The sequence below is a fragment of the Symphalangus syndactylus genome, chromosome 4 (assembly GCF_028878055.3).
Source record: "Symphalangus syndactylus isolate Jambi chromosome 4, NHGRI_mSymSyn1-v2.1_pri, whole genome shotgun sequence".
Taxonomy (NCBI): Eukaryota; Metazoa; Chordata; class Mammalia; order Primates; family Hylobatidae; genus Symphalangus; species Symphalangus syndactylus.
This window is the reverse complement of record NC_072426.2, coordinates 114,151,722-114,168,767: the sequence shown is the minus strand read 5'-3', so window position 1 is coordinate 114,168,767 and position 17,046 is coordinate 114,151,722. Positions and strand designations below refer to the sequence as shown.

General features: G+C 40.3%; 1 protein-coding gene across 1 annotated transcript in view; it reads left to right on the top strand.

Annotated features, from left to right (window-relative positions):
• TBC1D9 (TBC1 domain family member 9) overlaps positions 1-17,046 on the top strand; it is a 136,433-nt gene that overhangs the window by 63,738 nt on the left and 55,649 nt on the right. Inside the window, exons 3-6 of the mRNA XM_055275976.2 lie at positions 7,244-7,362; positions 13,875-14,103; positions 14,514-14,775; positions 16,605-16,812. Coding sequence (XP_055131951.1) covers positions 7,244-7,362; positions 13,875-14,103; positions 14,514-14,775; positions 16,605-16,812 — 818 coding nt within the window. The remainder of the gene's footprint in view (positions 1-7,243; positions 7,363-13,874; positions 14,104-14,513; positions 14,776-16,604; positions 16,813-17,046) is intronic.

The following is a 17,046-nucleotide window of genomic DNA, read 5'->3' as shown; positions in this document are numbered from 1 at the left end:
AAGGATGTTAACTACTGATTCTTACTGCCAAGGCTGAATGAGTTACCTGGGACTCTCTTCTCAAAGTGATTATAAAGCTGTGAGCATATTCTGACCCATAAGAGATTATAAGCAGAGTTATGTCAGAATCTTATCATAGTTACACAAGAGGGCCTAAGCATATAATATGCACCCTTTGCAATCAAACATAAGTGTTCCAGGGCCTGAGAGGTTTGTGCTAAATGTATGTTAGTCGGGCAATAGTTAAGCAACTAGTTTCTTTTCTTGACATCAGAAGTTAGAAATATTTTCTGAATCACATTTCAAGATGAGGTCTTTGTGTTCTGCTGCTTATGTTAATTCCAAAAGTAACTGTTTGGTGTTTTCTGTGTTCTAAGGACTTGACGTGTATTACCTGACTAAATATTTAGCACAAACCAGTGTGTTAAGTGTTGTTCCTTACATATTACAGACAAGAAATCTGAAGGACAAAGAGGTTAAAGTAACTTACCCATGGCCCCAGAGTTAGTATGTGGCATTGTAGAAGTTTGAAACCAGGTGTACTTCTTCGACATGGTCTGAGGCATTAAGTAATATCGCCTCATTCATAACCAGGCTTCTTATTATTTCAGATAATTTAACCTTTATTCATACTCACTGCACTTGTAAAACATGTAAGAAGGCAGCAAAGTGTAGCAATTTGGAGTGTAGACTTTGGATGTGTGCGGTGGCTCGTGCCTGTAACCCCAGCACTTTGGGAAGCTGAGGTGGGAAGATCACTTGAGCCCAGGAGTTTGAGACCAGACTGGGCAACATAGTGAGACTCTGTCTCTATTAAAATAAATGCAAAAATGAAAAAAGATTATTAAAAAAAATATATATAGCCTTCAGAGCCAGAAAAATCTGGATATGTTTGACAGTTTTTTTGTTGTTTTTTTTGGTTTTTTTTTTTTTGAAACAGGGTCTCACTCTGGAGTGGAGTGAGCCAGGATGGAGTGCAGTGGCACAATCACAGCTCACTGCAGCCTTGATCTCCCATTCTTAGGTGACCCCCTACCTTAGCCTCCCGAATAGCTGGGACTACAGGCACACACCATCACACCCTGCTAATTTTTGTAATTTTTGTAGAGATAGGGTTTTGCCATGTTGCCCAGGCTGGTCTCAAACTCCTAGGCTCAAGTGATCCACCTGCCTTGGCCCCTCAAAGTGCTGGGATTACAGGTGTGAGCCACCGTTCCCGGCCTGTTTGACATTTCAGTAGTTAAGTGTGATGCCTATTCTTGGTAAGCACAAATAATAGAGGGCATTATCATTATCATCTTACTTAACCTGATTATAATTATGACTTTAGTTAGATGTGGATTTTGAAAAAGTGTATTTTCGTTTGTTTCTAAAAATGTTTCAAATCTCCGTGTTATTTTTGGGTTTTGTCTTTTGCCTTCTCTGAATATAAGTTTGTAATTTTTCTGGATGTATAAAGTATAAGGGTGGCTTGGTAAATACAGGGACAGGTTAAATGTTGCTCCAGTGTATGGAGTAATACTTTTGCCTTCATTTGGTGTGGAAACTTCAAAATTATCATCTTTGTGACTAAGATTATATTGGATAAGGCCATAATACAGATGATTTCTTCATTTGGTTCCCTTTATTTAATTAGCTTCAAGTGCTATTCATGTGAGCTCAGTGATCCACATAGCCTGTTCTGAATCTGAAAATACTAGGTCAGTTGTTTTTTCATCCCTTGGAGGCTTATTGGGTTTTTGTTTTGTTTTCTGCTATGTGATGAGTGGTTTTTATTTTTGTATGCACATACAGATGTACCTACACATGCGCATACATACACTTATGATCAATGAGAATTTACCATTTTATTTATTCTGCAATACAGGTTTTTCTCAAGTTCTGCAATCCCAGAAACAAAATGTATTATTCCTAGGAGGTAGGAAGAAAAAAATGTACTATGAATCATGCATCACAAAAGAAATATCTGCCGAATATCTATCAATTGAGCCTTAAACCTTTGTTCTTAATCCTCAGAGGCCAGATGTGATAGAATCATTTTGGATGTCCATCTTCTATTTATTTCAAGTAGACTTCATGACTTTAAGACAGATTTCAAACTAGATGAATAATTAGACTAGGATGATTTCGTATTTTTCATTATTGCAGACAACATTAAAAAGTTTGCCCAGGTTCTATATTTAGGGCCTCTGGCCATTACCCTAAAAAACTGCTGTAAATTATAATGGTTCTTATTTTTTAGAAGTCAATGTCTAAACCTTAAGCCTATCAAGTGTTCTAGATTTTAGCCACAGCAGAATGCCTTAACTTGCATTTCCTGAAGGATTCTCATACCCAACATCAGGATTCTTTGTTATTCCAGCTGATTACACAATCGGGTCAGCTTGTTTTTCCTGCTGCATCTCTGTAAATGGGGCCTTTCCAGAAAATCGACAGCCAAGCCCTTCCTTTCTCTTCTGAGTGTCCTAACACAGTTTGTTCAAGCTGCTGGGTAAATAGATCAGTTCCTTGTCAGGGTCATGACAAAGGAGCTTCATATTATCTCACTTTAATAACAAGTTCTAAGACCTGAATTATTGTAGCACATGTTCTTACCTACTTGAGAAATGGAAGAGCCATTTATATGGAACATTTGGGATTCAAACACATTTCCTTTGGAGTCTCACAGTTTTTTAGGGAGTGGTCCAGAAAAAGTGGCATTTGCTCTGGTATCTCTGAGAGGTAACTTGGACCCTTTTTTCTGGAGTGAGAAGTGGACAGAAGTGGCCACCTGCTTCCAGAAGTATTTTTTACTGGATTGGCATCTTCAGACGGTGGTGGTGAATTCAGTCCTGGCTCTTACTTTTCAGTATCCTCGTACTTTTAGTGACCAGAACCTGGAGCTGGAACACCTGTCCTCACTGCTTCTTTGTGCATTTAGGAAAGTGTTCAGAGAATATATGGTGCATTTGTGCAGTAAATATAAATTTTAAGATACTTTTACATTATTCTCCCCAGAAAGTATCTGTTGGATCTAGATAGAAATCCATAGTTCAATTTCTAAAGCTGCTGTTTACTGATGGCGTTTGTCTTTTTTCTTTTCTAAAATAGCATATGATGATAATGGGTTCATATAATAATACACAAAGTTCTTCTGACTCTTGAGTAGTGCTCTCACCATGCTCTGCCCTTTACCAAGTCATCACACCAGGACCTTTACTTTTAGAGTTCCTGCTATGCTGGTCATAGAATCCAGTCTTCTGAAACTCTTTGTATCTTAGCCTTGGATGTAGCCAGAAGAAACCTCCAAAACCCCTTTTGGCAGTACTGAAGCAGCCCCAAAGCACTGAGCATGCCGAAAGGCTTGAAGATCCTGAGACTTACGGTCCCAGCACCTCTCCTATACATGGGAGCAGCGAGTGGCTGGCGATGACTCCAAGAGGCCAGCCTTTTCATGTGACAGAAGTGTGGGAGGAAGGACAGGAGACAGAGGACAGAACAAAAACAGCACAAGCAGAAGCAATAGGTTTGGGGCTAGTGCTGGTAAAGGAAGATAGACATGTAGGCATTACCTACCTCATAGTGAGCAGTAGAGAAAAGAGCCAGTGGGGAGAACAATGTTGGAGGTGGATGGTGGGGATTATGGAAATGATGGACAGTGGGCAGTGTGGGACAGCAGGTCCTGGGGAAGCAGAGGAGGCAACAGGTGGGGAAACAATGATAGTAAACCTGAACTTCAATGCAAGATTATTCAGATGACTACTTGAAGATGGGGTGGGAAAGACAATTAGCCATGTGGACCGTTATATAATGTCAGTGAAGGTTGGAGGTACAAGTTAGATGTTTATTGAAGGAGTGCATTCATATGGGCATATACCATTTCTGCTATGGGAGTGTGTGTGTGGTGGGGATGTACATATAGAAATGTGTGCATAAAGAAACCTTTATCCTTTCTTTATGTGTAAAGCACACAGGCCGGGCACTGTGGCTCAAGTCTAATCCCAGCACTTCAGGAGGCCAAGGCTGGCAGATTGCTTGAGGCCAGGAGTTTGAGACCTACTAAAAATATAAAACCAATTAGCAGGGTGTGGTGAGACACACCAGTAATCCCAGCTACTGGGGAGGCTGAGGTGATAGGATCTCCTGAGCCCCAGGAGTTTGAGGATGCAGTGAGCCAAGATCATGCCACTGTACTGTAGCCTGGGCAACAGAGCGTGACTCTGTCTCAAAAAAAAAAGGGAGGAAGGGAAGGGAGGGGGAAGGGAAGAGAGGGGAAGGGGGAAGGGGAGCCGGGAAGGGGAGAGGGAAGGGGAGCTGGGAAGGGGAGAGGGAAGGGGAGCCGGGAAGGGGAGAGGGAAGGGGAGAGGGAAGGGGAGCCGGGAAGGGGAGAGGGAAGGGGAGAGGGAAGGGGAGGAGGAAGGGGAGGAGGAAGGGGAGGGAAGGGGAGGAAGGAGGAAGGAAAGAGAAGAGGAGAAGGGAAGGGAAAAGGGGGAAGGGAAGGGAAAGGGGGAAGGGAAGGGAAAGAGGGAAGGGAAGGGAAAGGGGGAAGGGAAGGGAAGCAGGGAAGGAAGGAGGAAGGGAAGCTTTGAAAGCAGCACGTGCAAAGCTGATAGGTCTTGTGGCTGATTGGCTTTTCTATCCACAACAACCAAGGAATAGTGTTGGATTCCATGGGATTCTGAAAGTAAAGTACCTGGTGTGATAACTTGGTAAAGGGCAGAGCATGGTGAGATACCAGTCAAGAACCAGATTATCCTGGCTGAGCCAAGGCTCAGACTCTACAAGGCATATCTGTGATCAATGTAGGCAGGGACAGATGAGAGGCAAAACAGAGATGAATTATGCCTCCTGGGTCTGCAGAACTCAGTCCTGTGGTTCCCAGGAGTACCTCTGTCCTGAGGTGCAGTCCATCTGACAGTGCCAACAAGCACAGATGGAACAGCCGGGTGGAGGATTCATGGCTGGCATTTGTTCTGCACAGGGCTCTCTCTGCGTCTGCCGCATGTCACAGCTGGTGATGGTGGTGACCTGGTTACAGACAAGGAAGAGCTCTGTATGTCTGAAAAAATTTTCCAATTAGTATTTAAAATTTTTAAGTCTAAAATATTTTAAAGCTCTCAAACTCCAAAATGATTCATTCCCTAAATATTTCAAACAGGCATTGTACTTTGCATTTGAACAGTATTTTTACTGTCCACAATGTGTCGACAGACATTAGCCCTTGTGATTTTCACACCCTCCACAGGGTCTCACTCTGTTGCCCAGGCTGAAGTGCAGTGGCACCATCATGGCTCACTGCAGCCTCAAACTCTTGGGTTCAAGCTATCCTCCCACATCAGCCTCTGGCGTAGCTAGGAACTACGGGTGTGTGCCACCACTCCTGGCTAATTTTTAAATTTTTTGTAGAGATGAGGTTGTCACTCTGTTGCCCAGGCTGGTCTCAAACTCCTGGCCTCAAGTGATCCCCTCACCTCTGCCTCTGAAAGCACTGGGATTAGAGGAGTGTGCCACTGCCCCCAGCCAGTTTTGTGTTTTCAATTGATCTCAATTTTACAGAATTTGAGACAGAGATTAAGCACCTGTCTAAAGTCACCCAGCTGAGGTGGCAGAGAAGGAGGAGGTACCTGGATGTCCCAATTTCAAGGTCTTGCCATGACATTGTAGGACAGTTATCCCACTGCTTTTACATGTGGTAGCTTATGGCCATGAAAGAGCAAGTGTGGAAAATACCCAGGAAGAGGAGCAATGTATTCTTCAGTGTTTTCACTGGACTCTTCTCTACTAAGATACCTGCTTTTTTGTTTTTTTTTTTTCTTTTAGACAGGGTCTCACTGTGTCATTGTCAAAGCTGGAGTGCAGTGGTGTGATCATGGCTCACTGCAACCTTGACCTCCTAGGCTCATGTGGACCTCTCACCTCCGCCTCCCAAGTAGCTGGACTACAGGCACATGCCACCACGTCTGACTAATTTTTCTTATTATTATTTGTAGAGACTGGGTCTCCCCATGTTACCCAGGCTGGTCTTGAACTCCTGGGCTCTAGTGATCCTCCCATCTTAGCCTCTCAAAGTGCCAGGATTACAGTCGTGAGCCACTGCACTCAGCTGATACCTGCTTTTTATCCTTCACATAAGCATCCTTTGTAGGCAATTTTGATGTTTAGTCTCAAAGTAAAACAAAGTAAATGTGGGTTTTGTTTTGCCTTTCCTCAGTGTATCTGAAATTTCTCATTCTCTCTTTCTCCTGAATTTCTTTCTCTCATTCTCTCAGAGATTTTAGTTCTGCCACAGTTCTGAGTATAATTGCAGATACATTTGTGTCTCCTGTCTTTCTTTCTTTGTCAAGAATCAGAGATTCTGAGATCTCACTGATGACAAAGAACAGAGAGAAAAGATACTTTTAAGAAATCAATTAAAATATAACTTGGAAATCGAAGGAGAATCCTGAAGGGTGAATCAATGGAATCACAAACTCCTTCTTTAGCATTAGGGGAATTTAGTCCTGTATCTTTATACTCCCACCCTGATGGCATACCTATTATGCCCTGCAGCTGTGAGCAAAAGCAGAGTAGTGATTACATATACTACAAAGCTGATTGTTTAAGTTTGGAGGTTGCCAGAAGAGGTATCTTAAATGCTTCTTATTATTGACCAAAATGTGGTGACTTGGTTGAGGCTGCACGGATGACCTCATCCCATTACATTTCAAGGCAACTGTGCTAATGAGAGCCAGGCTGCTATTCCCTAGTGATAGTCCATTTTCACATCTCATTCATAATTGAAGTGAGTGAGAGTAATTTTTTGCCCATTATAGGAGGTGGTTACATCAGTTCTCCAGTGGCATACCAAAGCTCTCAAATTGTTGCAACTTAACAACTGTAACCTAGTATCATAAGATCTATGTTACTCTGTAAAGTGCAAATTCTAGAAGGGAGGAAAGGGGAGGGATGTGCTAAACTCTAGTCCAGGAAAGTGAATTTGAGAAATATTGCTGCCTTCTGATCTGGAACAGTGTACTCAAAGCATCTGCAGTCACCTAATCAAACTTGATTATAATACAACTTGATTATAATATTACTCTTGCACTTCCACATCCTTAAGTGTCTTGTGTGTGTGTCTCCTCTGGAGGAGAGAAAGCATTTAAAGGCAAAGCTCTCGGTCCGATAGTCTCCTTTGATGGTATAGACTATATTGAAAAAGTGAGCCTGGTTTTTACAATATCTTTGGCATGAAATCTGACATGAATTATTATTTTCATTTGTACAGGTGGTTCCAGGAAAGAAATCACTGAACACTGGGAATGGCTTGAGCAAAATCTCTTGCAGACACTCTCCATCTTTGAAAATGAGAATGATATCACCACATTTGTGAGAGGAAAAATACAGGTAGTGGGATAAAAGAAAAACCTTTTTAATTGGAAATAATTTCAAATTTACAGAAATGTTGTAAAAATAAGGATTGAATAAAACATACCTGTATACCCTTTACCCAAATGCACCTGTTAACATTTTACTCCATTTGCTTTCTCATGTGTGTGTTCGCCTCCTCTCCTGAATATTTCAGTGTGTATTTTCTAAGAATAGGGCTATTCTTTTTTTTTTTTTTTATTGATACATGGTATTTTACATATTTCTGGGATACATGTGAGTGTTTTTTACATCATAGAATGTGGAATGATCAAGTCAAGGTATTTGGGGTAGTCATCATATGGAGTATGTATTATTTCTATGTGTTGGTAACATTTCAAGTCCTCTCTTCTAGCTACTTTGAAATAGACAATATATTGTTGCTGACTATAGTCACCTAGTCGCTATGGAGCGTGCGAACTTATTTCTTCTAACTGTAAGTTTGTACCATTCACCAGCCTCTCTTTGTTCCCCGTCCCACCTTCACAACTTTCCGAACCTCTGGAATCTATCATTCTACTCTGTCTCCATGTGACCAGGTTTTTAAGCTCCTACATGTGAATGAGAACATGCAGGATATTCTATTAAATAACAACACTACATTTATTACCTGCAATATTTAACATTATGTGTAAGTTTAACATTAATACTAGAATATTTGACACATATTCTAATTTCATTAACTGGCCCACTTAATGCCCTTTATAGCGTTCCCCACCCCCACTCCAATACAGGTAATTATCTAGGAAAACATTGTATTTAGTTTTCATGTCTTTAGTGTCCTTCAGCCTGGAACATTTCCATAGCCTTCCCTTGTCTTCTATGACATTGAGGTTTTTAAAGTATACAATTCTGGTTTTTACTAGAATGATTTCATTTTGCGTTTCGTCAGATATTATGAATCGATTCAGTTGTTGCATTCCTGGATGGAATACTGCATAGGTGATCCTGTGTCCTTCTCAAGGTATTGTTTCTTGAGGCACATGACACTCATTTGCCCCTCGTTGGCGTTATGAGCCCAAGATGTTATATCCAATTTCTCCATTGTAGAGCTACTAATTTTGCCTTTGCAAATTATAAACAGTTTCCTGTAAGAAAACATTTTCAGGCCACACAAATATATCACTCCTTGTCAAAATTTCTGTCTTGATTTAGGATCGATCCATTGATGATTTTTCATCTGAACCAGTCTTTACTGTGACAGTTTACAAGATGGTGGTTTTATAAAATAATGCTTGTCCAATTCCAGGCCTCTCCCACATTTACCATTTGGCAACTATTATTCTACTCTAAGCAAGAGCCTTCCCTCCATTTATTTATTATTCATTGATTATTGATATGGACTCATGGATTCCTGTATTTTCCAGTTGTTTGTGTTTCATTACTGGACTTAATTATTTTGGTGCTCACACTGTCCCAGATTTGGAGGGAGCCCCTACAAATTGCCTCCTTTGTCCTTGTCATAGTCTCCTTTATTTATTTATTTATTTATTGAGACAGAGTTTCGCTCTTGTTGCCCAGGCCAGAGTGCAGTGGTGTGATCTCTGCCCACTGCAACCTCTGCCTCCTGGGTTCAAGCGATTCTCCTGCCTCAGGAGGTCAAGACTGCAATGAGCCATGATTGCACGACTGCACTCCAGCCTGGGCGACGGAGTGACACTCTGTCTCAAAAAAAAGAAAAAAAGGGCTATAGGAAGAAACTAAAGCTTAGAAGTGACAATAGCCAGGAGAAACAAGTAAAACAAACAAAAACCAATTATGTCAAACAGCCATTTTCCTTTTTGTTTGTATTACACCAAAAATGTCATTTAATTCCCCTGAAACCAATTATGAGGAGGAATTTGCTATTAATGCAGTTATGTGTGAAAGAATGTCATTCATGTGCAAATGAATGGTTTAAGCTTTCACATATTGTCCAATAATCAAGGGAACCAACAAAGTTATTTGTTTTGAAACCTAATTAACTTTTATAAATTATAAATGTAATAGTTAACTACAGATGCAACCATAATCCAAACACCTTATGTAGCATTTTGTGTATTTCTTACCAGACCTCCTTTTTCTTAACTATTTATTTTTTTTTATTAGAGACAGAGACTCACTACATTGCCCAGACTGGTCTTGAACTCCTAGGCTCAAGCAATCCACCCACTTCAGCTTCCCAAAGTGCTGGAAGTACAGGCCTGAGACACCATGCCTGGTCTCCCCACTTCTAATATGCATATTGTCATAATAGTAGTCTCATGTACATATAATTTTGTTCTCGTCTTTTTTTCTTGACCAGTATCTACAATATTGTTATATAATTTTTAGTTATTATTCCATAATTGACTTTACCATTTCTGTCTTTCTAGAAGTCACCTTAGCTTCTAGACTAGTGGATGGCAGGTACAAATAAAAATCCAGTTAATACTTTTGTTCAAACAGTATAACTTTACCCACAGGCTGTGTTTTTCCCCCTTTGGGATAGATTATAAAATTTGGATGAATGGGTTAAGTAGTTTACGTATCTTTAATAGACCTTAGTAGATATTGTCAGTTAGAGTCTCTGTGTGATTACCACATTGCTTGCTTTCAGCATTTTGGTTGTTTAAATTGTTTTTCAAAAATAAATAGGTAGAAGTTAAAGCCTTAATGTTTTAGTTTTGTCTTTTGTTATTATGGGGATGAATATTTTTTCATGTCTGCTAAGATAAATTTCTCCTTTTTATAAATTACCTGTCAATGTTCTTTTGCATATTTAAATTTATATTGAACATCTGATATAATAGGATTTTCCAAAGTCATGAGAAGCTGTTGCCTAGAACTGGAATGACCTATTTTATATTATGTGAAACCTGTAGAAAAACCTGTAGAACCTGGGAAGGAGCTATTCTATCCCTGTATTCCATAATCTAGTCTACCTGGCTAAAAAATTATAGCCAACTAAGAAAGGGTTCTACATTCTGGATTATTTCCTTTCTTAGTGTTGAGAAAGTTGGTATTTTAGCTTTATGGAGACTGTTAGCCTTACTGTTGAAGTGAGCTGGCAAAGCCTTGTCTGTTGATACTAGTATATTAGACCCTAGAGTGTTTCTGAGTGATGGTTCTTGACTGTATTTACTCTCATATATAAAAGCATTTTCTCTTTAAAATTTCAGTGAGCAGGCCAGGTGCTGTGGCTCACGTCTGTAATCCCAGCACTTTGGGAGGCTGAGGCAGGCAGATCACCTGAGGTCAGGAGTTCAAGACCAGCCTGACCAACATGCAGAAATCAAAAATACAAAAAAATTAGCCAGGCGTGGTGGTGCATGCCTGTAATCCCAGCTACTCGGGAAGCTGAGGCAGGAGAATCGCTTGAACCCAGGAGGCAGAGGTTGCAGTGAGCTGAGATCGAGCTATTGCACTCCAGCCTGGGCAACAAGAGCAAAACTCCATCTCAATAAATAAATAAATAAATAAATAAATAAATAAATAAATTCAGTGAGCATTCTAGAAATGTGGTATTTAATAGATCTTTAGATAGCATAGTTCTGCTCATGGTTTGTTATATGTCACTCATGCTCACATTCTCCTCATTTTGACTTTAGATAAGAGTGCTACTACAGTGACCCAGGAGAATAGCATGTTAGCCCACTTGAGGGTCTCCAGGCTTCTCTAAGTTGTTAGCCTTTGGTGATTCCCTGGAGGCCCAGCTGCTGCTTTCTGTTAGCGGGTTCTCATTCAGTTATTTTTATGTACTCATTCATTTATTTAATCTTTCATTCATATTTTTTGATCCTTCTCTAAAGGCACTGACAACTTTGAAATGTCACATAGGCCACAGGTGTATTTGCCAACTGCGAAAGGCATTTTTCATCCCTTTTCCCTTCTGAATTGACTTCTCCTTCCCACCCACAGGTCCCATGCCATCATGCTGCCTTCAGTTGTCTGAAGTTCTTAAAGTAACACTACCAGTGCCTGTTTGTCCCTAGAATAGCCTGGGTCCAAAATTGAGCTCCCTCCTGGCCTTCATTGAGCTTAATGTCTTTGTTCTCTTGGTGGAGTGATATCAGTGGTAAATAGAGGAAAATATCCTTATGTTAGATATTTTTCCAGGGAAGCACATTGCTACTTCTATTGCTATCCATAATGCCCTCCAGTATGACAGAGGAATAGAAGTTAGCAACTTGGTACCTAATTTCTCAGGCATTGCTAACTCTAAAACAATTGTAGATTTAGAAATCTGCAACTCTGGATTATACAATAAAGACTAAGATATGGCCCCTTAAGATATCTTTTAATTTGGAAAAACAACAACATGGATTCATTTAGTAATATTGAACATATTTTAGGTGCTAGATATTGGTGATTAAAATGTTCGAGACATTCTTTTTATCTTTGGAATTCATAGTTAGTGGTAGAAGGACATATAAACATGCTATTTTCCGCCAGCATGTAAATTAAGACAACGTAGATGTGAGAATGCTTACAACCCATTTGGAATTAGGCTGGTTTCACAGGGAAGGTGGTATTTATGCTGGACCTGGAAAGGTTGACTTGGGAAGATTGAGAGCAGATTTTATGGGCTAAGATTCAGTGCAGATTTCTTTTCTCTTTCACTGAGAGCCTGTGGAAGATTTTAAGGCGGGAATGCTATAGTCAGATCTCTGTGTCAGAAAGTGGCCATATGAAGTAAATTGGAGTGTGGAGAGTGTTGTCAGGATGCCATTTGAGAAGCTATTATATAGTAATTCCTGGACTGTATAGAGGGACTTTGGGATGGTTTTGCTAGAAGAATAGGATGAAGACTTGTCTTGGGGCTGTGCTTGCATTGTAAGCCCACCATTTGCTGTTATGATTATTGTTTACATGCTTACTTTTAACTAGAATTGGACAGTGACAGAGATTATAGAAGACTGAAGCCCTTTCTCTTGCCATCCACTCAGCAGCATCACAACTACCAGCAACAGGGCGAAAGGTCTCCAGTGGAAATAAGACTCAGGAAATGATTTCAATACATAATGCAGAGAGAATCAACATTACTTCATGTGGGGGAAAAAGAATGATAGTTGAGAAAAGGCTCACAAGAGACTTTGGGATTTGGTGGGATTCACGAAACAGAACAGTCCGATTCCAGATTTTAGGCATGTAGAATGGGAGGGCCATAGGCAAAAAGGTGGGAACATGCAGAAATGACATGTTCAGGCCCCAAGGGTGCCTCAGGCTGGCTGGAGCACAGTTACTAATGGGACATTTGGGTGGGATGTAGTCCAATGAGAAAAAGTTGCAGCATTTGTTGGATCCAAAAATGTACATGGGTCTAGGCTACTCTGGGCACACTGCCTGTGGGTTACCCTGCTTCACAAGGAGCAGCCAATCTGCAATAAAAATAAAAATTAAAACATTAAAACAAAGTGTACATGATCTAGATTTGTGGACTTTATACTGGTGGTGGTTAGAAACCGCTAAGGATTTTGGTAAGAATTTTGTGGTCAAATCCATTTTAGGAAGACAAGTTTTTAGGGAGCATCAAGGATGCACTAGAAGCTTTAAGAGCCCAAAAAGCAGGAATTCTAGGTATGAGGAGGCAGTTGCAATTTTCTATCCTTGGGCTACAGAGGACTCAGTCATGTCAATGAGAATCTGAGAAGTTGGCCAAGGCTACACAGATACACAGTGATGCGGTGGGGGCACGAACCCAAGACTTGCATGCTCTAAAGGTCATGCATTTTCAGTTCTACCTTGAGATCAGAGAAAATGAAGATGAGGCGGAAGGGATTTGAGGATTACAAAGTCAAAGGTGGAATTCAAGGGAGCATTTTCCATCCAGATATATGTAGAAGCCAATTTTCAGGGAATTACAGAGGAACTGGGTAACAATGAAATGGCTTCTCAAGTTATTATAATGATTGAATGGTAGATTAACCTGGTCACTTGCTATGCAGATGTTTCATTTCCTGTCTAACTGTCCAAAAATCCTGCATCTAATATTATTTTTGCTCTCATATCTACCCCTTTTCTGCTCAGATGGTTACTTGTTTTTCCCTGTAGGCTCCCCAGTGTTATTTATGGCCCTGAGACAGTGAGTGTGGAGCTGAGTGTCAGTTAGTGACATGTGTTTGGTCTTTCTTTCCTCACTGGCTCATTCATGATGAATTTTTATTAATCTTGGAGAAAGGCAGAAGTTGACTTTTGAGACAACTCTACCATAATAAGCTTAGTGAAAACACTAGGACTAGCAAAATCTTTGTATTTCTTCATTTGTAGAGTAAAACTATAGGCTTCATTCCTAGTAAACTTAACAAAATAAAATTAGCGCCAATAAAAATATAATAAAATCTATATTATGTGAAAATATTTTAGTACACAAATACTACTCATTAATTGCCTTAGAATTTGGGGGTTGCCATTGAAGAGCATTCCTCAATTTTTTTTTTTAATTCTAGCCTTAGAAATTTTTTCTTCTGGAATATGTACATCTCTAGTTGTATTAATACCAGTTGTGTGCTTTGTGTTTTATTCCTTATTAGGGCATCATTGCAGAATACAACAAAATCAATGATGTAAAGGAAGATGATGACACGGAGAAGTTTAAAGAAGCCATTGTGAAATTTCATAGGCTGTTTGGGATGCCGGAGGAAGAGAAACTCGTCAACTATTACTCTTGCAGCTATTGGAAGGGGAAGGTCCCCCGTCAGGGTTGGATGTACCTCAGCATTAACCACCTTTGCTTTTATTCTTTTCTTATGGGAAGGGAAGGTAAGTCATCTAAAATTTCAGTAGGAAACTTTGGAAAGTTTACCGAGGTTTGCCCTGAACTCATAAACCACATCAAAATATCAGAAATAAATCTGTAGTTATAAGTAAGGCAATACTAATTTTTTTTACTACTGAAGTGAATTTAATTATTTTTCAGTTCAAAATGGTCACTAAGTAATAAAGATTCACTAAAGGTGTAATTAATTCAGTAGACATGGATTAAATCTATAATTCTGACCTCAGAATTCACATGGCCCAGATTTACCTCTTAAAATGAACAAGCAAAACAAATATGGTTTTATAAACTCAAAGGAGTTAAGTGGGATGGGGAAGTAGGGTTGTGAGACTGCAATATCTTGAAAGAGTTTTCAGGAATCAGATGTTGACCCAGGCTTATTCCTTGTGCTCAGCAAAACTGGTCATCCGGTGGGTAGACATCACTCAGCTCGAGAAGAATGCCACCCTGCTTCTGCCTGATGTGATCAAAGTGAGCACACGGTCCAGTGAGCATTTCTTCTCTGTATTCCTCAACATCAACGAGACCTTCAAGTTAATGGAGCAGCTTGCCAACATAGCCATGAGGCAACTCTTAGACAATGAGGGATTTGAACAAGATAGATCCCTGCCCAAACTCAAAAGGAAATCTCCTAAAAAAGTGTCTGCTCTAAAACGGTGGGTGATAGAGACCTTTAGAAATGAGAAACTCACTCATTCATGTATTCAGTGTAACCTTTTCTGACCATCTTCAAGGGTTCTGAACACTCTTCTGTGTGTAGATACAAAACTAAAAAAGACTAGCTGAGGTGCTACCAGTTCAGAAAGTGAGACAGACATGACCTGCTCCAACACAAGGCAGCAGGCACTCTTCTGGTCCTGTGAACACAGTGCTGTGGGTGCACACATGGGGAGTGGTAGCCTCAGCCCAGATGGGGAAGAGTGGGTAAGAAAGGCCTCTCAGTGGAGGCTGCTTTGAGCTGGGCTCTGAAGAGGTGATAGAAGTTACCTGTGCAGGTACATATCCATGCCTGGATTTTTCAGGCAGAGGGAAGATGACGATGGGGGAAACACAAGGGAAAACACAGAGAGAAGTAACTTTGTCACATGGCTAGTAGGTGGCAGGGCATGGGATGAGGAGAGGCTGCAGAGAAGCCTCAACATCTGAATGTGAGAGCAGAGCTAGAGAGAGGGTGATGGAAAGTTGATGCCCCATGTACCTGGAATTACCCTTCATCAACACAGGGAATGAGAGAAGGAAAAGCATGTCCAAGGGATACGATAGCTCAGTTTTGATTATGTTGAATTGAGGTGCCTGTAGCTCATCTAATTAGAGATCAATCCAGTAAGATATACAAAATTGGAAATCATTGATGTGCATTTGGTAGTTGAAATCTGACCAGAGGTCTTTGTAATTAAGATGTCCTTGGTGATTTGAGACATGTTCAAAAGAGCAGTGTAAGACAGATGCTGCTACTGCAGTGGATCAAATAAAAAATAAAAGACAAGGAAAGGGAACTAGGCAAATACAGACTTCATTTTCAAGAAATTCAGTGGTAAAGGAGGGGAGGATTGCTTTTTTTTAAAAAAAAATGAAAAAGATTTGGACATAGTATCAAATGAAGGAGGCAGATGGGAAGAGTATTTTGGTGAGGGTAGGTGTGGGGACAGGAAGGGACATAAAGTTGTAAGAAAATTGATAATTTAAAAAGTGATATTTTGTAGAGAAAGCATGGAAAGGATGCTTGTGTGTCCTGATATAATACCTCTTCCTTTGGAACGGAGAGGAAGCAAGAGTAGTTGAGGATGGAGGTGACTTTGGAGACAGAAGGGAAGGAATTGGAGGGAGCTTCTGCATCATGGCCCTTTGTTCTATGAAGTCAGAAACTAGACCATCAAGAGGCTGATGTCAGGTAGAAGCTTGAGGGGAGAGGTTTAAACAACTGACATGATGAGCAAAAACAAAGAACTCATTAGAGAAAAGATAGTAGTTAACCGAAGACCCAACTAAGGTCAGAAGCCATAGTTGCCGAAGGTGAGTTGTTTCTGTGTCGTTTCCTGCAGTTCTGTTGTCGATTTGGGGTGGACACTGAGGCCCAGTGGATTCATATGGCTGGTTTGCATTCTCATTAGGTCTTAAAAGATAAGGCCCCCACTAAAGTGGCTTGGATAAGAGTAAATGCAGTGACCTCTTTAGAGTGTATTGCATTTCTTTAGAAAGAGGAGGAGTTTCCTGTTCAGGCTTATTTTTGCTATGTTTCTTTAACATTTACAGACATTGATTGTAAGTGACTATGCAAGGGACTGAAATATAGTAAGATAATTTTATTATGCTTTTGGGTCATTAGCTTGGGGTTAACTTCAATATAAAGAAAGCTGAGAAGAGGGGGGGATGAGTCTAGCAAGATTGAGGAGGGGAAAAATGGGCTGGGGGATCTTCTGCTGCTGCATAATTTAGAAGGTGTGGAAACATTTTTCTTATGTGAATTATAATTATTGCTTTCCAGTGATCTTGATGCCAGGGCAAAGAGTGAGAGATACCGTGCACTTTTCCGGCTGCCCAAAGATGAAAAATTAGATGGCCACACAGACTGCACCCTCTGGACTCCATTTAATAAAATGCACATTTTGGGGCAGATGTTTGTGTCCACAAATTACATCTGTTTTACCAGCAAGGAGGAGAACTTATGTAGCCTCATTATCCCGCTCCGTGAGGTAAGTATCTGATAAAAATTGATATTTTAAGTTTCATTTGCAATACTTCTGTGAGTGAACCAGGAATAATTCTTTTACCAACAATTGGTTGGCTTTTGACAGAGGTGAATGTTCATGTGTCTTTGGTGGCACCTGCACTCTTTCATTTGTTGTCACTGCTGTGACTCTGGGACCTGTGAGATCTCTTCTTCCAGAAGCTGCATGGGGTTTTTTAATGTAGGTTTTGTTTTTATT